This window comes from Metarhizium brunneum, chromosome 2 (assembly GCF_013426205.1).
Source record: "Metarhizium brunneum chromosome 2, complete sequence".
NCBI classification, from domain to species: domain Eukaryota; kingdom Fungi; phylum Ascomycota; class Sordariomycetes; order Hypocreales; family Clavicipitaceae; genus Metarhizium; species Metarhizium brunneum.
The window spans coordinates 5420485-5443035 of NC_089423.1; the positions used below are offsets into that span (position 1 = coordinate 5420485).

Genomic DNA, 22551 nt, shown 5'->3' on the forward strand with positions numbered 1-22551 from the left:
TGTTGTTTAAATATATGCCTGCTGACGGAGTAGTCGTGACTCATCTGTCATTGCCGCCCTTGCTTGTCGCAATGTTGTGCCAAGGGCGCGAATGCTGACTGTTGTAGACTACTTTGGCAATTGTAATGCGTTGCAGGGAAGTCGACACGTACAAACTATACTGCCAGTCTCCAACAGTGTCTCAATAAAAGGCATGCCGTGACTCCAAAGACACGAGGTTAATATTGCCCACCGAATTGTTGCTTGACGTGGCGCTGTGAATGCCCATGGCCTCCCGCAGACAGCAGACAGCAGACAGAGGCCCGGGAGAACTGTGCGACCCTTGGGTCGTGATCGCTTCCGGAATCAGGGAATGGGTTGGCTAAAAATGAATATTGTGAGCCAAGTGTACAGCGGACATTGAGAACTCTTCCGTATTGCTGCAGATAGTGTGACAAATGACAGTTATTACAGTAATGTCACAGTGAAGGGTTTCAAAGCAACATGCCAATGCTTTGAGTCAGCACAAGCGCACAAATAGAGTTGCTTTCTAGGCTCGCATGCATACTGCATCAGTCCATCTCGTCAAGACGCGCGCACGCGAGAGATGCAACACATATGCAGTTCGGCCGATGGGGTTCAGGAAATATGCACGTCGTTTGCACTGTGTACCTGGGACTTCCCTCTGTTCAAAGATTGAGGCTGAGTTGGCTCGAAAAGTAGCTCTGCTTTTCGTCTGGTAGCATATCACCTTTTAATTCTCTCATCAGATCGGACCTTGGTCATTCTTTAATGCATAAATAGTGAGAGATTTCCGCACAACAGATAACTGATTTCATGTTAGTTTAACTCAGCAGACTGCTCTGTCCGCTCCATTATCCTGGTACTTGCCTGCTTGCGCCATTGTTTGCTGCAATGTCGGCGGAAATCGCACTGCTTGTCAGCAATGGCTGGCAAGCCGTGCAAAGTTGGTTTCAGGAACAACGTTCCTTTGCTGTCTGGTTTGCTGCTATTGTATGCTGGGCTTCTTGGTGGTGCTGGCGATTCATTATCACACCTCGAATTTCTACTCTGGAGGTAAAGGAATACCCCTACTGGATACCTGGTAAGTAATGACTGTCCCAAGGGATGGTGTGAATATCGTTTGTCTTAACGTGCATATTTTTCGCAGTTCTTGGTAAGACCCAAATTCTATCCATCATTATATGCGACTCGCATCCTGACGAGCTCGAGGTCATGGCCTATCATTCATATACAACTCGCAGAAACTGTTCAATACAGCGAGGTTAGCAAATATAAAGGGAATCTTAAAGTTCTCAAAGAACCGAAGAGACTGATGATACTCAAAAGGCAGCACTTTCACAACACCAATGAACCATTGCAGCTCACCTTGTTTGGAGCCAGCGTGTACTTTGTCAGCCGGGCTGAGGATGTGAGTGAGATATATCGTAACGCGCGTACATTCACCTTTGATGAGTTCTACCATCATATATTCATCAGCATGGGAACCTCTGGGGCAAGTGTGCAACAAATCTTCGCACCACTACCAGCGAGGATCAAAGATCCTGAAAACACACAGGGTAAGCCAGTCGCCAAGCTTGCCAAGGAATTGCAGATCGCGCAACTGCAGCCAGGCTCCGGACTCGACGCACTCGAGCGCGCCCAGCTTGCTTACTTGGAGTGCCACGTACGACCTGATGCTGTGCTCGAAAGCCGTTATCGATACCCAGACTTCCTTGGAGGAGAGCTGCCCAGTCAAACGGGATCTGTCGAGATGTCTCTTTGGCATTGGTGTGCGGATCTGAATGTGCGAGCCTCTCAGAGGGCCTTCTTTGGCAGCGCCCTTGACCGCCTTGATCCTGATTTACCCCAGAAGTTTCTGGAGTTTGACGATCTGAGCTGGAAGCTTCTCTATAAATTCCCCTTTTTTCTGGCCCGGGATACGATTGCGAAGCGTGATTACCTGAGAACAGCTCTAAAAGCCTTCTATAACCTTCCACGGGAGATGCGAAACGATGCGGAGGGCTGGGCTCTTGACTCGACTGAGGATAGGCTGCGTGCTATAGGCATTCCAACCGAAGACATAGCTTCTATTGCGCTCATTCTTTACTGGGGGTACGTCTTGTTTCCGTTCTTCACGTCTTCCTCACCGCCCTGGCTCTGACCAGAACATGGCTGATTGTGAAATGAAGTGCCAATACGAACACTCGAAAAGCTGCATTCTGGTTGATTTGCCACCTTCTTTCTAATCCATCACTTATCGACCCAATCCGTACTGAGACGGCTGGCGCATTCGGGCCCGAAGGCACCATCACGAACCTTGTCCATCTCCATCGGCACTGCCATCAACTCGATGCGACGTGGAATGAGACTCTACGCCTAACAGGCGTCGCGGCCTCTTTGCGTACTGTGACGGCCGATACAGTACTTGGCGGTCGCATGCTGCGAGCTGGCAATCCCCTGATTATTCCATATCGTCAGCTCCATCACGACAAAGGCATCTTTGGCGACGACATCATGACTTTTCGCCCGGAACGGTTTCTCAATACTAAACTGAAGAAAGGCAAGCGGGTATGCTTGGAGCATTTTCGTCCCTTTGGCGGCGGCAGCACAATCTGCCCGGGTCGTTTCATCACCAAAAGGGTTGTCATGATCCTTGTGGCGCTTCTTCTAAGACGCTTCGATATATCAATGGCCGGAGGGTCCCAGGACATGCCTCAAGCTGATGACTGGAGTCCTTTCTTGGGCATTGCAGGCGTCAAACCTGGCCATGATATGCGCATCAGACTGACACCGAGAAAGGCCGCGGCCACATGACCAAATGCTATGGACTCCAGTGGAAATTGGAATAAAAGTCTGCAGGGCAAAATGCCGTGAAGGGTAAAGATGATAATCCAGAAGTGCTAGCACTTATTATTCAACGAATACACTTGTAGCCTCTAAGCTGGAAGAATTCCGATTAATATGAGTGAAGACAAACTGGCAAGTGCACGTACAGAGAAGAAGGGGGAGTTATTGCTCTATCAATTCTTATCCTCCCTGAGAATATAACCCAAAATGACACCAGATCTTGCTAAAGAAAATAGGACTTACACTTTCTGCATCTGATCTTCTGTACTCATCCGGTGTATCATGCCCAGCCACGCTCGTCTCGTCGAATGCGGGTCCGATTTTCTCAAATTCGTGAGATGAGACGTCAATCTCTTCTCAATGTAAATGACATTCGAGGCAGAAATCAACGTCTTGGCAAATCTGGCAGGGATATCTATTGCCATTCAGAAGCTATATATAGACTATTAGTAAGGTATTATACTGCCATCGGATTCGTCGACTTTGATGCACGGGATGGAGGACAGTACATACTGATTCGCAACAAGCACAAACGCCTAATCGTGTCGATACCATGTCTTCGAGGAGATGGCGCATTGTTTGAGCGAGTTCGTTTCTCTTTCACTCGACCTGGTTGAGCCCCCAGTGGTTATAAGCTCTGTAATCTTTTCGCCACAGGCGTGGAAAATAATAGCATGCTGATTGAGCCCAACGCTTTCCTGATCACGAGGACATCCCGGAGGAAATCGGCCATTGGGGAAAGTCGTTAGAGACCATCTTCCTTTGTTATGGTCTGCTTATCGAGAACTCGGCGTTTTTTAAAGCATGGGACAACCGTGCTCAGCCCCTAGACATACAATGCTCGAAGCGAACAGAGGACCGAATGAAAAATAGACCGAGCGAGCCGCCTTTCGGAATCGTGGACCCCGCCTAAAAGATTTGATGAACAGGGCTCAGGAGGTTTGATGGTTCCAAGCAAAAGCAAAGCTTCAATAGGGGTAATTCAAGCCAGTCTCGTGGACTGAAGTAGGATTACACCGCAAGCCAGCATGCTGGATAGTTGGGAGAAGGGGGAAAATATTTAACGCACTAGATTCCGGAATGTTCCCGTATTTAATTAATGTCGTAATATGTCTTCTTAAAATTTGTTGTCCCTGATCAAATTGCGGACTTGTGTAGTTTAGGCTGGGCTCGTTGTCTTGGTTAACCCGATGTGAAGCTGTAATGGTTTGTGTTTATCGCAGCCATCGAAGGTGAAGTGAATCACAAGCTCCCTCCCCTTTCTTGGACTCGTTCTCCTATTCCCGGCAGAAAATCAGGAGAGCGTCAGATGCTTCGGGACTACAAAGCTTCGGTGCTACGGGACCTCGTGTTTTTCCACTTGGCGTAGACATGGTTTGTTAGTATCCAGCTGAAAACAGTTCTTCTTAACCATGGCTGATCAAATAAAACTTGGGCTGGGGGCGAAGGAGGATGCAAGACTTGAAGTCACGGGTTCTCGATGACATGTGTCGAGGAACCTGTTGCACGTGAGTCTCTAGATGCTCTAAAAAGAATGCCTTGGTGGGTATAAACTTGTGACTCTTTTGACCATCCCGGTGATGATCTCTTTGACTTCTTGCGACGGCTATAATTATTCGTGAGACGGAGGGGCTATTCATGGAAGGTGCCCACTGCTCAGGGTTCGACTGAACTTGATTGAGGGCTACATGTGTTTAAAAGAGCGTTCCAAGAGCTCACAGAAAAGCGACGTGCAATTCTTGTTTCGAGAAATATGTCGTTAACCGCGGTGACTGCGACCGCCAATACATCGATAGAGCGCAGAAGTGTAATCATTATATGCCCCCTTTCTTTGGAAAGCCATTGGGCTACTTGACTCACAATCCCACAGTGAGCAGTTGCACGATAAAGGTAATCAGGGAATATCTTCAACCCCTTCATTATTCGTGGCTTTGCTGTCACCAAATAGAAGTGACGCGCTCAAGAATGAGTTGGCGGACAAGCCGATGTCTCGACATTTGTCTCGATCGAGGGCAGCGAGCGCAACAGCTTGCAACCACTTGAAGCACAGGCCCAATCGTCTGACATGGGTATAAATCATCTTACATTATTCATGACGCTTCCTTCCAGCTAATGACCCGCCCACATAATCGAAGCCGGGGGGCCCTTAGGCAAAGAATCAGCTCCGATGGTGAGAAACAAGATTTTTGACGTTCCAGGGACTAACGTAAATTCAACGGCGACTTTGGTGGCGCAAGCTGGAAGACAGCCGTCTAGACCGGATAAGAACCATTCACGATGGGTGAAAACACATGCATCGGGGCCATTTTTGACTGCAAAAGAATAAATAATGACCAAACTACGAGTTCAGTTCGGTTTAAGAAGCGCAGGAAGAGCTCTTGGGGGGCTTTTTTTAGAACTCACTCCAGCTGCGGACCTGAATGCTCTCCCTCCCAGCGTGGCGGAGAGGACATGCTCGACAACAACCTGTTGAAACGTTTGAGAGAATCGTGTTGGCGAAGGTGATGAGGATATTGACAGTAATGATGGGAACCAATCGAGAGGGGAAATGCTGGGGTTATGGGAGCCTAAGCTGATTATTCCCTGTTGTGATGGATGGCATCTGTGTGCGATAAGGAAAGTGCGTACAAGCAGGGCAAGTGCGGCCAGGCAGAAGTACGTACTGTGCACGGAACTGACAATGGCAAAGAATCGCAAATCAAGAAATGCAAGAAGACGCATAATAACCAAGGATGCTGCACCGCAACGCAGAGGTATATCAGGACCCCTCTGTGTGCAACACCGATCGTTGGCTGGGATCAAATGCTTCCGAACTTGACCGTTGGCTCTGAGCCTTTTCAAGCGGTGGACAAGCGTCTGGTATATTGGTATGCAGTAACACCCCCCGTTTTTTGACAGCGACAGCGGCAGCGCCATGCCCGTGTCCGTCAGCAGCATCGTTAGCTGGAAACGATCGACACTCCTCCTTTCATCTCGTTTTCGTATGGAGAAAAGGCTGACGTCGCATGCTACAGGACTACACGTGCCTTGTCGAAGTTTGACAAACTACTCAAGTTTGGAAGCTGCAGGGTAGTTCTTGGAATGTCGTGTTTTTGGTTCCTTGTTGCGGAAAAGCCTTCCAACTTTGCTTCTTCAATGAGTCCACGAATACTACACTACCATAGGCACAAGCAATATTTGAACTTCAATTTATTACTAGTCTAGATGACCTTTTATTACTCCTCTTAGCTGGAGTTTTAATGCCAGTACGCATCTTGCTGCATCATCGCGATCCTGCCGTGTTGGTGTTAAGAGCTGTGGGCACTTTCCTACTTTACTTAAGTACCTAGGTACGTACCTAGGTCTAGTCGCTTGACCTTCCTCGCAAACGTGATCTTCTACCTGACCTCGCACATTCAATCCCACAACAGCGTCATCAAACCGCGCCACAGGTAAAAGGCTTGCCGGAAGATGCGAGGGGGCAAAAGATGTCGGCATCGTCTCCACTGGCCCACAGCGGAGAGATTGCCAAGTTGACCAGGCTGCACAAACACGCCTAGGCCAGAGCTGACATCGGTCTGCAAATTGGGTTCGGAAACTTGGCCTACTTGCATTCGTATACGGGCTGCTAATTAATTGAGCTGCGTTGGCTCCAAGAGGCAGCAGAGTACCAGAATATGGACGTCACGATCAATATCGACGCGATCAGATAGGGGCTGTCATTTATCATGCCACATCTTTTCCGCTGACGGAGCAGGATGTGGATTCAGGTGAACGCGTCGCGTCTCTTCGAGTTTTCTCAGGTATTACTACTGCAGGCAACGACCATTACATGTCAATGTATGCATGTGGCCCAGATTCCGACATCAATGCCACGGGGGACGCGGCCATTTGCGCAAAATTACGTGCGACATGACGGCCGTGGCAATTGCTTCCTTGCCAGGCTGCTTGATTGGCACAGTCACAAGGCTCGGCCGTTCCATGCCAGGGTCAATGGTGCCGAAAGACCACGTTCATCCTCAACTCTGCAGAGGTGGTTATCCCAGCCGCAGGATGCTGGAGACCAGAAAAGAAGCAGCATAAGCTCAACGCTGCATCGCCAGAGTCACCAACCGAGGAAGGCTGGCCTTGTGCCACAATTAAGATGTACGGAATTCGGGCCAATGGGCCAGGTACTGATTGCAAACGGGAGGCTGAAGAAGACTGAACTTGTTACGAGAGTGAGCATGCAACTCCTTCAAAATCACTCCGTAAGCTAACAAGCTGAGCCGTCAGTACGGGCTGCTCCCCCGTGACATGCGCAAGATTGATACATCAAACTTGCCCCATATCGACATACGGCCTACAGTTATACTACTGAATCTCCTATACCTGAAGGTCTTAATTAAACGAGATCGCGTTTTGCTTTTCGACATGGACGGCACACGCACCTCAAGCGTTCAAGCCTCGTTTGTCGAAGACCTTCAAACCAAGATGCGACCAGACCGTACTGATGGAGTTGCACCTCCACCATATGAGTTTGAAGTTCTAGATGCAGTTCTTAATGCGGTTGTCATCGAATTAGGGAATGAATTGGAATCTGTGCGTACCCCAGTCATCAGTCTTCTCGCAGAACTCGAGGAGAACATCGATCGACAGAAGCTCCGTATGCTACTGAAGCTGTCCAAGCAGGCCAGTGCGTTTGAACACAAGGCAAAACTTGTGCGGACAGTCCTAGATGACATCCTTGAGAGCAACGACAGCCTTTCTGCCTTGTATTTAACGGACAACGCTCAGAATGTCCATGGGCCTGAGGACCTTGCTGAGGTGGAGTCCATGTTGGAATCGTACTACGCTATATGCGATGAAATTGCACAGGATGCACAGAGTTTGACCTCAATGATCAAGAATACGGATGACATGTAAGCGTTCAATTCAGATTAACACCCAGTCTCGAGTCACACTGACGACGGCATGCCAGCGTGCAAACAATTTTAGATACAAACCGGAATTCGCTCATGCTTCTGCATTTGAAGTTCATCTCCTGTACACTGGCCCTGGGAACAGGCACATTTGTGGCTTCATTTTATGGAATGAACATCCAGAATGTGCTTACCGAAGCGGATTTGGGCTTCGTGGTGGTGTCGGCAGGTTCCGTTACGTGTATCGCCGGCGCCGGTTGGTTTGGCTTGAGAATCGTTGGAAATCTCAGACGGGTCACAATGAAGCGCAACAAAGGGTTTCTTGGCTAAACCTGGTACTGACTTGCAGCATGAGGTATACAGACGTACAAGACAACATGTTGAAGGGGAAACATGCGACCTCATGTCGAGAGAAAATCAAGGTGTCCTTATCCGAGCGGGATTATTCAGGAATACCCATCCCTCCAAGAACCATAGTCTGTCTGCAAGACTGCAACAACTTATTTTCTTGCTACCCGGACCCAGTCGCCTCACGTCAAATATTTTTCGCATCAATGCCAAGCTCCACCCTTGCCTCTACGACAAGACAAGTCTGGGGTCCACAAATAAGGCCACTCTGGCAACCGGGAGCCTCAACATGAAGCCGACCATCTAAGCCTGGCAATAACTTTGTTGGCTGTTGGCGGAATTGACAAATTGAACGATTGAATAAAATAGAGTGAAGCCGTGGGAAATCATAATGGCAAACCCGTCCCAATATCCTCGCCCCGGGCGGAGAATCCTAATACTTCCGGGCTATCTCGTATTGCTCCGCAAATTTTAATCTCATCAATTCTACAATATTAATAGTCTATCAGTAGGCTGAAGCTGTTATCCACAACACCCTGGTGTCCAGCGATGCCTGGAGACGGTATTTAGGACACATGAATCATTACGGAATACGACAACTGAACTTGGAGCTTTATGCAACTTTTACTCCGTACAACCACATACAGTCCGACCCTTGAATCATTCTATATACGTGACCTGGCAGGGGGCTAATAACCAATTAAAAAAGCTTTTATATGAAACCTCTCTTGACACCTGATTTCCTAGAATATATAAGCCATAGTTAATGCATTACCCCCTGCTACCAGCTGCCGTGCCAGGTCACGCATGAAGAATAATTCAAGGGGTCAATGGACTGTACAACCAGCGTCCATTAAATAGTGGAGGAGCAGCACCTTACGATGCCTCAATAACTCGACCTCTTGGCATTAATTCCTTGTTCATAGGCTGCTTTTAGAATCCCGAGTCATTCACTTCGTACAAGCCGAAGTGCAAAGAAATATATGTATTGAACAAGCATACTTTTACAATACAGTCATCCCACCACCATGGTTTGTTGCTGTCCTTCTCTACCTCATGGACGTCAATATCAAAAATGCTGGTCCTTTGCTCTCGACCCAAGTTTCATATTCAACTATTACTGCTGTGTGTTCCTGCTTTCATAATCATCTGCATTTTCTGGCAAACTCTCCGTGTGCGTGACACACCAAGCGCATATAATGCGTATGTCTTCTACGCCGACAGCGACGACTATGCCTGCTCAGTGTTGGTTAACGCGCACATCCTCCAGCATTTAATGGGCACAAGATATCGCATTTTCGCCATTATATCTGGTGGTGTTTCCCGAGCCATGCAAGACGCCCTGGCGGCGAAAAACGTAAACATGATCCATGAAACGCCTCTGCCACTTCACGCAAACAGCGTCTCATACTACAAGGGATGTCTCTTGAAACTAGCGGCCTTTAAATTGCACGAATACGATTCTTCGATCCGGAGATTGCTGGCGCTCGACGCCGACCAACTAATACTTCAAAACCTGGACAAGATTTTCGACACTCAAATGACGGATTTTATGGCTCCAACCGCTTATTGGATTAGCAATGGCAAGATCACCAGCACTTGCATGTTGATCAGGCCAGGCAAACCGATGTGGGATAGGGTCCAGGCGGCTGCGACAAGTATAGAGCCTGACAAGTACGACATGGACCTTATCAACGACCTATTCGCCGAGCGAGGAGATCGATTGAGCGAGAGATATGTGACGCTCAATAGTCACTGGGAAGATTGGAACATTCCCCTGTGGATGGGCCCTAGGTCTAATGGCAGTGCGACAGACGAACAGCTACGGGCTTTGTATGACCAAGCGGCCATCATTCACTTCACTGCTGCTGGCAAGCCATGGATGCACGACACTCAGACGCTGCGGGAGCAGAAACCGGACGCGCATCCTCTCATGGTAGAACAGTGGGCTAGATGGCGATCGTTGGCACTGCAGAATTGCCCAGCAGGGATCCTGGACCATGTGTAACAAGTTCAGCCCTTGGTGTGTGTGTGTGGCTGCCTTGGTATATTTCTCGACATCTTCTCGCAAGACTGAGCTTGCGGAAATGGCCTTTTTGTAACACCTACGGGCCCGTCACCTGGCGAATATTAGAAAAAAAAAAGAGAAGAACAAGAAGCAGAACTCTCCATAACTAGTGTTGGTACCGGGAATACCAGATTCAGGGTTCAGTCAACAGACTGGTGGACTCTTGGATACAAAATATTTTCTCCCATCGGCAACAAGACAAGCTCAACCACGATATTTTGTCGGGGATCAAACGTGTCTTATCTTGCACACGGGCAATGTAACCTTGTAGGATGTACGGAGTACAATTTCACATTGGTGCCAAGGCTGCATGTCGGCACCATCTCATCTCTCAAGGACCAGAATAAAGAACCAGGATGGCCACGATGTGGAGTCACAAAGTCCAAGGCAGAGATCATTCGGCTATCATGTCCCTGCCCGTACGACAATATCAAAACACGCTCACGTAACATTGAATGCTCCCCTCATGGCTCCCCTCATGGCGCTACCCTGAAATGGAATTGTCCCGTAAAGGCACAGCCCGATCCCGCCTCTGCTTCCAAGTTCCAACCCGATTGGCCTTGCTAGCGCATGTTCCCGAATCTGTCACTCTTAAGCGAGTGCGAAGTAAGCCACAGCTGTCAGCAAGACAGTGAGAGTGAGAGTGAGAGTGAGACCAAAGGTGCCGTCGACGAGCCAACAGTATGTATAGTATTCAGCTGATGTGGTGCCCAAGCTTTGTGTAGCCGCAACATTAAGCTGTCGCCGGGCTTCCCCACTCCACCGTGAAGATGCTCGATGTCGGTGTTTGGTCATGATTGGGCAGGCTTAAGCGATTGCGAATAGGTTTCTGGAAGTTGCCGGGACTTGTGCCCGAGGCGAGTAAGCACATCACTTTTTTTTTATTCCCGGGGGCCTGGACTATTCCGCGCCCCTTAAAGATGCTACTATACCGGATAGACCACGATATGCTTTCACATGGCACAAAAACAAGCAATAAAGACTTCATTTTTCGACATTATTTGTTTCACCTTGGTCCGTTTATTCTCGTAGCACATGTCTCAACACGGCCGGCATGAAGGACGAGCTTCTGCCCATTCCTTTACATCGACAGTCCAGACGGAGAGCACCAAGCCGCCGCCAATCCCTCTAGCACGGTTCTGGATCCTATGCGTCGGGTAAGCAAAGTGATTTCCCACGACGACGAAAAGAACTAGCCGCTAAACAAATACATGGTAGAGTATGTCTGGGCCTCTTCCTCTCCATGGTGGACACGTCCATCGTCGCCACATGCCTCTACGCCGTCGGCACCGAGTTCCGCGACCTCAACAGCGTCAACTGGGTCGCTCTCTCCTACACCCTCGCGTACATGGGCTTTTCTGTCGTCTTCTCTCGCATATCAGACATCACCGGGCGCCGGGACGCCTTTGTCGTCGCGTACGTCGTCTTCGTGGCCTTCTCGCTGGCATGCGGGTTCGCCCGGACCTTGCATCAGCTCATTGCGTTTCGGGCGCTTCAGGGCATAGGCGGCTCGGGGCTGTATTCCTTGTCCATGGTCATGCTGTCGGAGCTCAGTCCGGTTCATTTGAGGCAGTATATTGCCGCCATGATTGGCCTGGTCGTTGCCATGTCCGGGGTGTTGGGCCCGGTTCTGGGCGGTCTGTTGGCAAGCTACACGAGCTGGAGATGGGTTTTCTGGATCAAGCATGTCTCTCGTCATCTGGCTGAACACGGGACCTACCGCTGACATGGATATAGTGGTCCCATCGGGGCGGCATCGTTGGCCACGTTCGTCTTCAGCTGGCCGAATCGGAGACACCTCCCGCATCATGAAAGGCACTCGTGGAAACAACTGGACTGGCCTGGAGCTTTTCTCACCGTTGCCGCCGCCGTTCTTGTCGTCTTTTCCTTCCAGAACGCAGGGCAAACACCCGGGACCGCGTCCCACGGCAACAGCTGGGGCTCGGCCGTCTTCATTGCGCCCCTTGTCGTGGGCGTCGTGTGCTGGGGCGCCTTGATGCTCTGGGAATACGGCGTTGAATACCGCCTGTCGAGACGGTTCATCCCAGTCCTCCCTCTTGGAATCTTTCGCAGCGTCGTCTATACCTCTGGGGTGATAAACACCCTCCTTCTGGGGCTGCCATACTTGCTCTTGATCTATATTGTCCCGCTGAGGATCCAAATTGTCGGGGGCAAATCTGCTCTGTTGGCCGGTGTTATGCTGCTGCCAATGCTGGTTGCTGTTGCTCTGGGCAGCGTTGTCAGTGGCGCAGTCAACTCAAAGACGCCGGTCATCACGGAAACACTACTAGCAGGCTCGTGTTTAATGGTATTGGGCTGTGGACTGTTAACGACACTGTCCACTCAGGAGCTTGATGGCGCGAAGCTGCTGGGGTTCATTGCGCTATGTGGAATGGGCTTCGGCCTCACGGTGTCGTCAAGCACAATGATTGCATCTATCAAGGTGGCGCCAAAGCATTACGGTACGTAGCGGCGTGTATCAACTTATCCAATGAGTTGTTTGTTGCTGATAGTAACTAGCACCGGCCCAGGGCATTCTTGCTCAACTGCGTATATTTGGCGGCAGTTTGGGAATCGCCGCGTCGACAGCGATACTCCGGACCAAGACACAGGGAGGCCTGCTGCCTGTCGGGAAACGAGAGTCCCAGGCGCCTGGTTCACAAAGCCAGTCGGTCAAGATGGCATTTGCAGAGGCATTTCGAACGGACATGATGGTAGCAACGGCAGTTTCGGGAGCTGCAGTGATACTAGCACTTGTCGCGTACTGGCTGCGGCGCAACAATCAGTCTGAACCTGAGGGACCCCGGACAAGCCCGGAAAGAAGGACGGGCGATGAGAATGAATGATGTGGACGCATGAAGAGGTATGATGAATGCCACAATTTGTTTTGGTGTTAGTCGGCGACATTTATAACGGCGTAGGGTCACGATTGAAATAATGAACTTGGTTCTAGCCCAGAGCAATGGCGCAAATGCATGGCGTAAGATATTAGGGTAACTAGTACGATTATTTGTGCTCCAAGGCCTCTTCATTATGACAGTCTGATTTGTGCTAGCACAAAATAAACAGCACAGAGACGACTCACATCACCGGCCATTTACTCGTGCGACTGAGGTCTGAAGGGCGCCCAATCCAGCGGCAACCTCTCGCCCATCCAAATCGCGCGCTCCGTGTGATCGCGCAACTCGACCTCGTTGGCCGCCTCACCTTGGTGCACAGTAGTGTTGGGGTGAATAAGTGCAGACAAGGGTCCGCGCCAAATGGCGAGCCATGCGACAAAGGCCCCGAACTGCGCGGGAGTAAAGACGTTGACCTCGAACATGGCCACCGGGTGAGGCCCGATGGGGCGATCCCAGAATTTGTACACTCTCAGCTCAGGGACTTGGCGTTTGCCGTCAGCACGACCAAGACGTTGCGTGCATACCAAGTACTTATAGGTATATGTGCAGGGTGCTGACTTACACTCGCGTCGAATGCGCTCCCAAAGCTCGCGTGCGTACTTGGCTTGCTCCGGGTTCTGCTGCAAGTAATACACGTGTATGTCACTGCGCCCATGTCAGTCGCGCCGCGACAGGAAGACGCCGGGTCGACATCAGGGGAGCGAGGGATCCGACGCACAAGCCACCGCGGCGGTCCGTCTTCAAGGGCCATGCGAAGCTGCGGTAGGCCTCGCTCAGTCCGTCCCGTGGAGGGTTCACGAGGCTCTTCCCGTCGTCGTTTGTGTCGGTGGACAGCGGAGGCGCATCTTCAAAGCCGGCGAGCGGCGAGGCATACGTGTAGTCCCAGGGGTTGGGCATCTTGGGGAGGGTCTCAGTCTTGTCGTTCCTTTGTTCTGGCGCTCTGGCGATGGAGCAGGAGATGGAGATGGACAAGGCGAGGCGAGGCGAGCATGTCGATGCGATGGCGTGCTGATTGATAAAGCTGGCATCGCGACATGCATCAACCCTGATATGTCAGCGACGCCAAGCCCCCGCATGAATCACGGCCATCCTGGGCCAAGGCCCCGCTGCGTTGATGCAGGTCATTTGATGAATGACCAGACGCTTCCAGCCGACTGGCTTTTGTGGCCATTGATGGCTGTATTAGGCGGCGCCGGCGACTGGGGCTCGGCTTCGGCTTACCATCAGCGCCATGGCGTCATATCTTCACGCAGCTACTCAGTCATGTTGCTACCGAGCACAGATGTACAGAGTAGTTGGACGGGTTGGTCATCCAGACACAGCACAAAACACTTCTCCAACCCGTCTGGCCAACGGTCACTCCACATCCATCAAGGTCGTGCTACGCTGGCTTCCATATTCACTTCAAGCCCAACTAGCATCGGCGGCAAATGGTTTCATGAATCGCGGTAAATAGAGTCGCGAACACATCAGCCCAAGCTACATATCCTCATGGGCCTTTAATTCCTCCAACCAAGTACCCCTTCAAACAATCGACGCCGGCGCCTCCGCCCCCAAGACCAGCTCCATGTCCGGATCCGACTTCTTCATGGCCCTCTGATAGGCCTCCCGCCTGCTCACGCGCTCAATATACCCCAATATGCCGGGGTACCCGTCCAGACTATACGGCGCCCAGTACCTCATCGTCGTCAACGAAAACATGAGCATGACATCGGCCGCAGAAAACTGCTCGCCCGCAAGCCACTTGTGACTCCCGAGGCGCTTGTTCAACTCGCCCAGCGCGGCCTCTAGTCGGCTCTGGCCCAGGGCGACAAGCCAGTGATCGCCAGCCATGCCGGCAGCCCGCGCCATCATGACCCTGCCCACGGTCGGTTGGAAGGTCCCGTTGGCCCAGTGCCACCAGTAGATGAAGTCTGCGTACGCCGGGTCGGAGGGCTCGACGAAGAGCTTGCCGCTGGCGAACCTGCGGCTGATGTATTCCATGCAGGCGCCGCTCTCTGCGAGCGTCACGTCGCCGTCCTGGATGACGGGCGCGGTGCCCTGCGGATGGAGGGCCTTGTACTCGTCCGGGGCGAGCGTGGGCGCCCGCTTGTAGAGCTTGAGGGTGTACTCGACGCCTAGTTCCTCGCAGAGAAAGGGGATCCGTTCGGACTGCGAGACGCCGAGGTGGTGGACGGTGAGACCCATGGCGGCTGTCGAGGCGTGTTATTGCGTGCGGTGTATGTACGTGGGTGAGGATGGTGTGCAGGAGAGGAAAAGATGACGAGGAGCACAGGACGGAATAGGACCGGCTTGAAAACACCAGAGATGGATGACGGGTTCAACTTGGCTAGGACTCAGGAGGCTACGTGTGGATACGTGCCTGGCACCACTTTCATCGGCTTGATGACGCTGCCTGCCATGGTTATGGAACGCGGTTACGTCAAGAAGCGACTCCATCTACTCCGTATCGAGGCCGGCATTTCACAATCTCCAACATCTGCAACATCTGCCTCCTCGGGCATGGAGCGATTCAAGGTTGTCAAAGTTTTTTGCTCCCCCATTCGTCCTATTCTATCGTTTCTGTGAGTCGATGACCCTTGATATGAGGGCCCTATACCAGCCCTTGCACGTAATAATACGCAAGGCGAGGCATCAGGGTCAAGTTGTCGACTTGTCGGCCACGTGCTGTAGGAACATTGAATTCATGGATCCACCGGCTGCTGCAGGATTCGGCATTCGCAGGCTCTCGGGCTCGTATTTCGCGGGTGGAAGAATGTTGCTAAAAACTCTGGTTTGTCTCTGCATATATGTATATTAGTTCGTCGCTGGCCCAAAGCATCCGTGGGAAAAGTGACTGAAGCTGAAAAACAGACAAGGATTGTTATATCCTCTCTTGTCCTCATTCATCTACCAGACCCAACCCGGCAAATAGCTGGCCCCAAAACCTGTGATGCGTGCATTGCCTGTCATTTCTATCAATGACCAAGTACATCATTCCACGCCGCGTTGCCCCAAATTCCTCCAACTCACGGCTCCAAGTATCGCCAACCCGGCACCATGGCATCGCAGCCGGATGCGCACCGCAAAACTGCCCGTCAAAAATTAATGTCGGCCAGGTACTCACCCAACAAGACGGCATTGAGGCCCCCACTGTTCCGTATTGACACCACATGCATCAATTCATCCCCGTGGCGCTCGCCATGTCAGGCACCAAATGTCAATTCACCTCCCGCCTGCGTCATCCATAGATGCATTTGATGGCACCCCTCAACACCAAAGCCCACGCCACGCACATCCCTCGCCAACTTGACATATCCCTCGGCCTCCCACCAACCCGCAGCCGAAAATGCCACGCAAACTCTCCAAGCAACCGTCCCTCACATCCGCCTCCCCGACCCTCACCGCATCGCCCGCCCCCCAGATCCCCCCGTCACTGACAGACCCAACCCTCCCACTCCCCAAGCTCATCGTCTTCGACCTCGACTACACCCTCTGGCCCTTCTGGGTAGACACCCACGTCACGCCCCCGCTCAAGCCCAACGCCGCGCACTCCCTCGCCACAGATCGCCACGGCGAAGAGTACACCTTCTACCCCGACGTCCCCCAGATCCTGCAGCTCCTCCCCCGCGCCGGCTCGCCCGTCAAGCTCGGCGTCGCGTCGCGAACCCACGCGCCCGCCCTGGCCAGGGACCTCCTGAAGATGCTGCACCTGCCGCCGGCGCAGGAGGGAGACGCGCGGCCCCGCCGGGCCCTGGACGCCTTCGACGCCGGGCTGGAGATATACCCCGGCAGCAAGATCCGCCACATTGAGCTGCTGCAGCGGAGGGCGGGCGTCGACTTCGAGGACATTTTGTTCTTTGACGACGAGAGCAGGAACCAGGAGACGGAGCGGCTGGGGATTACCATGAGGTTGGTCAGGGACGGGGTGTGCTGGGCCGAGATTGAGAAGGGCGTGGACGACTGGCGGAGGAGGAGGAGCGTTCGAAAAGGCAGTGTTTGACATTTGACATTGGACGATGAAGCGAGGTTGACTTATGGAGAGGAGGTCGAATGTTCAAGGTGCCTGACTGGAGGACCGTCACAGTGGTCAAGATACATTGCATAGAATAGAGGCACACCACGGAAACATGTTGCGAATCGTAATATATATAGACTTTACACTGCGCCTATGGGTATTGCTAGAATATGCGCTTGAGAATTGTTTTCAAAACGGTCCAATGACCAACATCCAGGAATAAAAAAGACAAGATAACCCGTGCCTAACAACCCAGCCCCCCCTTCCCCCCTTTTATCCCACTACATCATGTTCCAACTCATCGTATACCCAGTATGCATACATGCGTCTATTCCAGGCAGGCAAATACACAAAAATCATCCAAGCGGTCCGTCTAAGCAGCAGCAGCCGGCGCAACCTCAACCTGCGCAGCAGCCGTCTTGTCCTCCGTCAGCTTCAACTTCTCCACAATCTCGCCATTCGTAATCCCGTCCGCCTCCTCAGTCTGCGCGCCGTCGTCTCTCGTCTCGTCAGCCGTCTGCGTGCCCTCCGACACCTCGCCATTCGTCTGGGTCCCCTCCGCCGTCACCCCCTGCCCGTCGGTCTGCGTCTGCGCGTCCTCCTCGGCCGGCCACGTCTTTGGCACCGTGCAGATGCGCACATTCCTAGGCGCGCCCTTGTCTTTGCCCAGCGCGACGCACGCCGCCCTCTTGCCGTCGTCGACGTCCTCCCACAGCAGGGGGCCGCTCGGGAACGACGAATACCCATTCTCCCACGCGACGACCCCCTCCCAGCTCGGATCCGGCACGCTCAGCTGCCCAAAGGAAAAGTCCAGCTCGCCGCCGTACTTTTTGGGAATGTTGCGCGGCTCGATGAACGCCTCGAGCGTGGGCCTGACCTCGTGCGGGCTCAGGACAAAGATTTTCGACACCGTGATGGGGTCGAACCAGCGCTTGATCCAGCCCCATACGGTGCTGAAGAAGAAGGGCGCGCCGATGATGAAGATGCGGTCCAGCGTCTCGGGGTAGTGCGCCGTGGCGAGCTGGCTGGCCGCCTGCATGTGGCCCTTGAGGTTCCAGAACTGCTTCAGCCCGACGCCCGAGACGTCCACAATGTTGGTGCTCATGGTGATGGGCACGTCGGGGAACTCTCGGTCCGTGAGCTGCGTGCAAAACGGCTGGCTGAAGCGCGTCAGGTTCTCGTACAGCGCGAACAGGCGCAGCAGCCCGGGGCTTGTCTTGCCATCGGTCTGGGCGTCGGAGAAGGTGGACTTGGCGCCGACTCGCTCGTATTCGGAGACGGTTTTGGAGTCGAGGTTCTTGATTTCAAACACGTAGAGGGGGATTCCGCGACGATCGCGACGACCCGTCCATTGCGGATACTGGAGGCCCGCAGGATTTCAATGTTAGTTTTTGTTGCCGGCTTCTGTGGAGCGTCAAGTTGCACGGGGGGGGGGAAACCAACCAGTCGTCTGCTTTGCTCGTACGCATCCAGCTCAATGGTGCGATACAGCGTGTCGATGTGATTCGCGCTCCTCCAGTCCTCCGTGTCTTTGAACTGCTTGTAAGCATCCTCCACTACCCAGCGACGCGCACGTAAATAGCGACTACAAGAGGGGAGAAAGAGAAAAATTAGCACGGCCAAGCAAAAAACGTCATTGACCGTTTAGAGCCCCCTAGACGTATCCATCCCGGTGGACGGCTCAACGGCGCAAGATTAGTACTTACAGCAACGTCTGGTCGTCGTGACTGGCAGGTTCTCTCTTCCAAGCGCCCCTCTCCTCCAAAAGATTCTTGAACTGGTCCAATGCCTCGGCCTCATGCCCGCTCAGGTGTCCCAAGTGTCCGCGCGGATATCCAAACTGGCTCGTCGTCGATGCGGACGATTTTACCCGCGTGGCTGGCACGGAAGTGCCGGATGTGGCGGACGCTGCGGGGGCAAGATCAGCTGTCATGGCGGTTATATCCGTTGAGGAATGAAGCTGCTGTATCGACAATGGCCAGGGTAGACGACGATTGCAGACCGTTTCAGGATGGAAGAGGGCGGAAAGAGGTGGGAGTTGGTGAGGCTCTGATTTTGCTGACCTCACTTTTTTTTTTCTCTAACAAACGCTGGGACTGACGGAGATTTGCAAAGGTCCGTCAGACGGGCTAAAAGGTGGTGTGGGGATGGACATTTCCGCTTCCCGCCCTCCGTCGCGCCCCGAAGGCCGATATGGCCATGGGAGGCTTTGATTGAAGGCGCAAATGTCTCACCGCATGGTCTGTAGCCTGGGGTTTCAGGGTTCTCTGTTGTCGCTCGTCGCTGGCGTTGTGATGGTAATTGACACCATCGCCTCGATCGCACGGAGATGGAAGGAGTGCTTGTTGGTGGTACCGTTTTGGGAAGGAAGCAGGACAGAATATACAAGTCGAAAAATATGCTATGGTATTATGATTACAAATATTTTACAATGCTAACTACGTATTCCATACACAACGGTTGGATGTGCAGGCCGACTTGATTCGCCGACATGAGGTTCCTGTTCCTCTTCAGCTGTCATTCATGGCTCAATCTTCTGTTCCGCCTCTCCGGCTTCCAATGGTGACCCAAGCGCCTTGCCAACATAAATGCTTTGCCTAGCAATGTCCCTCCTGAAACTCCCAGTTGCAATGTGTCACTATCCAGGGCTCTTGATACTCAACCGTGCAAGACCAGAATGGACATTGTCTACTCTATCAAAATGTCGGATCCGAGTCGACGTAGGGGGAGGTGATTAATCAAAACTTCCAAGCTGCCAAACCATCGCACCACGTCCTTTGCGTCTTCACCGAACCCCATTCGTGCCCTTCCAACACGTTCCCAGGATCCGGATTCAGTCTTCTCAATAACCAAGAGCAAAATGGTGGCTTCTTCGACAAACCACAGCACTGTCATTTGCTCACCGCGAGCATGATGCTCTAGGTATTCTCGAATTGCACTGGGCTTATTGACGCCGGATGCCAAGGGTGCAGTTGCGCTCGGTTCCGTGCCCCGGCCGCGACTGAGTCGTACATCGACACAAACATCGTTAAATATCCACCCGCCGTTGTGGACCCGTGCCTTGACTTTATCGAGAACCAACGGGTTGGTAATGCGCAGCAGATAGCGGCCCGGCGGAAATGTAGGAGCTCCACTCGCGGCAGAGAAGTCGTAAACAACCTGACCGTTGGAGCCAAGGACCGCCATCTCTGGCGAGTATGCCCATTTCACAGATGAAGAATCGTTCCTAGTCAACTGCGTGGCGCTCACATAGTGGTGGTTCAAAAGCTTCTTTTCTTTGCTTGTGCCGTCTTGCTCAATCACGATAATGGATGAGTATAGTTGCACTGCCCCTCGCCAGCCAGCCCATGTCCAGCTGGGCAAATGGCGTCTTCTCTGCGGCTGTTCATCTCCCTTGTGATGCCAAAAGCTAGTCGTCAAGGCAAACAGGAGCTTGGTTCGAGCCGGCCCGGGACGCGTCGTGTTATCGGTGATTGGGCACCATAGGGGGATCCCAACAATGCTCCCGAGCTTGTCCTTTCCAAGAGTCTTCTCCAGGCGTCTCGTAATTCCCATGAAAGCACTCAGTGAGTCTTCATCGTACGTAAGCTGACGCTTGGTGTACTCAATAATATGCTGATCCCAGGTTCGGAAAATGCTGAGGGTGCTGGGCTCTTCCATGCTTTGCGGCAGCTTCTTCCAAACTTCCCAGCTACCATCAATGTAAGACAACCCGTTGAATAAGCCTGGCCGTACAAAATCGCACATCTTTTCTTGCTCTCTGTCATAGTACGCGGCAAGTGGCAGGACGAGGGTTTCCGGGCATGACATGCCCTCGCACTCCCAGTACATCTGCTGTCCTGTAAATACAAGGCGCCGCCTCGCTATCAGGCCTTCCTGATAAGTCCAGCCGCGTGTATACCAAACCGATTCCTTTATTTCAAGCCGAGGATCTCGCATGCTGGAAACAAGGGTGACATTTCCGTCGGTAAATTTGTACTTGGGCTGCTCAAGCCTTGTAGTCGAGCCCACGCCGGGCAGACCTTGCATGGAGTCCTTGCCATGAGCAGCGATAATGGTCACCGCAGCCCCTTCAAATATTTCATCCATGCGGCTAATTTGATGCATTCTTTCCTGCAACCTGGTTGGATCGATGCAAAAGCGATCAACCCACAAATAGCGAAATCCAAGCTCTCGAGTCACCGCAACAGCGTCCCGTATTGCTTTTGGCCAGGGGTCTGTCACGTTGCTCCCAGATACATAACTCAGAGCAACATAGTCTTCACTCAGCGGCCGCTCGACCGCCTGTGGTGGGGATCGAGTGCAGTCAATGAGTCTGAATCCCGCAAGTTCTCGTGCGACCTGGCGACGCCCACATCGTCCTTGGTGATGTCTGTCGCAAAATTGCAACCAGTTACGAGCAATAGACATATCCGCTGATTGACCGATTTCCCTTCCCCAAATTCCTTTCTGGAGCGAAGCCGAGTCTGTCAGCAGGGCCGGTGGCTCTGGCGTACTCCTCTCATTAGTTCTCACTCGCCCTCGCGCAGAGAATGGCTCCAGGGACGCTGGCGGGAGCGTCCTATATAGCATTCCTCCTTCTCGAAACCAATCCGGCTGGGGCTCCCAGCTTTTTGCACCAGAACCAGTCTTCTTTGGTGTAACTGCCAGGTAGCCAGGGGCCCAGCCTCTCGCCTTGGCCCTCGCTTGGTGGTCCATGTCGAACATTTTGATAGGGTCGATGAGATAATTGGTGTCTCGACTTGAAAACGCAGACAAGCTATAATCACCTTCCCCATCGCCCGGTACATGGACTGACCAAAAGAGTCTGCACAATGGGCACGTTGTCGACCATTTGTCCTCTTCGAGCCCTCGAAGCCGCGAGATGAAGTACTCCTTCTTGTCAAAGGCGTCCACGGCGCCTGGATGGAGGACTTTTGTAAAGGAAGAGTCAACTTCATCAAAGAGGGACTCTATATCAACAGCTAGACTTGAGCAAGATGTGCATAAGGCTCGGTCAACATTACGGACGGTTGCAGAGGTGGGAGTGGACGTATCGGAGTGTGCTGAAGGACTCCGACTTTTGCGCCAGCTCAGGCGTCGGATGAGAGATTCTCGGCGTGGTGACCCATCATCATCGTCGGGTGGTTCTACCGTGAGGTGTTGCATCATATTCCTTAACGGGTTCTTGGACCGGCGACGTTCCAGGATGGGCCGGTCGCCTTGGGGCACGGGGCTGAGGCTGTCTGCCATGTTCAGAGCATGGGTCAGGACTCACAGCCGTCGGTTGTGTATTTGAGAAACGAGAGAATAAAAGGTTCAAGCGTGTAAAGATCCGGAAACTGATAAATCAACAAGATAGTGCCAAATTTCAAAGAGCCGGGCAATCTCGTGCAGACGGGCTAGACAAGAGGCTGCCACCGGCCCTCGTGGTGTCGAGTCTCGACTGTGGCGCTACACACAAACACACTCGACTTCAGTCGACCGAGGGAACTAGTGCTGAGGCGTAATTGGTCCTTGATTTATAAAGGATATTGCCCTAACGAGTTT

At 52.4% G+C, this 22551-nt stretch overlaps 9 protein-coding genes across 9 annotated transcripts; 5 read left to right on the forward strand and 4 right to left on the reverse strand.

Annotated features, from left to right (window-relative positions):
• Window positions 1-894: 894 nt before the first annotated feature.
• CYP8B1 (7-alpha-hydroxycholest-4-en-3-one 12-alpha-hydroxylase) lies at window positions 895-2796 on the forward strand (the record flags this gene model as incomplete). Its single annotated transcript, XM_066130403.1, has 5 exons — window positions 895-1084; window positions 1151-1156; window positions 1213-1264; window positions 1330-2094; window positions 2172-2796. The coding sequence occupies 5 exons, from the start codon at window positions 895-897 to the stop codon at window positions 2794-2796; spliced, it is 1638 nt and encodes a 545-aa protein (XP_065986473.1).
• Window positions 2797-6971: 4175 nt separating this feature from the next.
• On the forward strand, window positions 6972-8039 carry MRS2_0 (Mitochondrial inner membrane magnesium transporter MRS2; the record flags this gene model as incomplete). The annotated part of the gene is made up of 3 exons (XM_014689229.1): window positions 6972-7028; window positions 7084-7709; window positions 7769-8039. 3 exons carry the CDS (start codon window positions 6972-6974, stop codon window positions 8037-8039), a joined length of 954 nt encoding a protein of 317 aa, XP_014544715.1.
• Window positions 8040-9132: 1093 nt separating this feature from the next.
• On the forward strand, window positions 9133-10065 carry G6M90_00g045890 (uncharacterized protein; the record flags this gene model as incomplete). The annotated part of the gene is made up of 1 exon (XM_014689230.1): window positions 9133-10065. The coding sequence occupies one exon, from the start codon at window positions 9133-9135 to the stop codon at window positions 10063-10065; it is 933 nt and encodes a 310-aa protein (XP_014544716.1).
• Window positions 10066-11160: 1095 nt separating this feature from the next.
• On the forward strand, window positions 11161-12971 carry FUS6_0 (Efflux pump FUS6; the record flags this gene model as incomplete). The annotated part of the gene is made up of 4 exons (XM_066130404.1): window positions 11161-11282; window positions 11344-11808; window positions 11863-12587; window positions 12646-12971. 4 exons carry the CDS (start codon window positions 11161-11163, stop codon window positions 12969-12971), a joined length of 1638 nt encoding a protein of 545 aa, XP_065986593.1.
• A 251-nt stretch (window positions 12972-13222) lies between these two features.
• G6M90_00g045910 (uncharacterized protein) lies at window positions 13223-13922 on the reverse strand (the record flags this gene model as incomplete). Its single annotated transcript, XM_014689232.1, has 3 exons — window positions 13223-13506; window positions 13588-13670; window positions 13744-13922. 3 exons carry the CDS (start codon window positions 13920-13922, stop codon window positions 13223-13225), a joined length of 546 nt encoding a protein of 181 aa, XP_014544718.1.
• A 627-nt stretch (window positions 13923-14549) lies between these two features.
• gst3 (Glutathione S-transferase 3) lies at window positions 14550-15212 on the reverse strand (the record flags this gene model as incomplete). The annotated part of the gene is made up of 1 exon (XM_014689233.1): window positions 14550-15212. One exon carries the CDS (start codon window positions 15210-15212, stop codon window positions 14550-14552), a length of 663 nt encoding a protein of 220 aa, XP_014544719.1.
• Window positions 15213-16353: 1141 nt separating this feature from the next.
• G6M90_00g045930 (uncharacterized protein) lies at window positions 16354-17007 on the forward strand (the record flags this gene model as incomplete). Its single annotated transcript, XM_014689234.1, has 1 exon — window positions 16354-17007. The coding sequence occupies one exon, from the start codon at window positions 16354-16356 to the stop codon at window positions 17005-17007; it is 654 nt and encodes a 217-aa protein (XP_014544720.1).
• A 388-nt stretch (window positions 17008-17395) lies between these two features.
• Window positions 17396-18955, reverse strand: SEC14 (SEC14 cytosolic factor; the record flags this gene model as incomplete). Its single annotated transcript, XM_014689235.1, has 3 exons — window positions 17396-18382; window positions 18466-18607; window positions 18729-18955. 3 exons carry the CDS (start codon window positions 18953-18955, stop codon window positions 17396-17398), a joined length of 1356 nt encoding a protein of 451 aa, XP_014544721.1.
• A 755-nt stretch (window positions 18956-19710) lies between these two features.
• On the reverse strand, window positions 19711-22254 carry G6M90_00g045950 (uncharacterized protein; the record flags this gene model as incomplete). Its single annotated transcript, XM_014689236.1, has 1 exon — window positions 19711-22254. The coding sequence occupies one exon, from the start codon at window positions 22252-22254 to the stop codon at window positions 19711-19713; it is 2544 nt and encodes an 847-aa protein (XP_014544722.1).
• Between the last annotated feature and the right edge of the window lie 297 nt (window positions 22255-22551).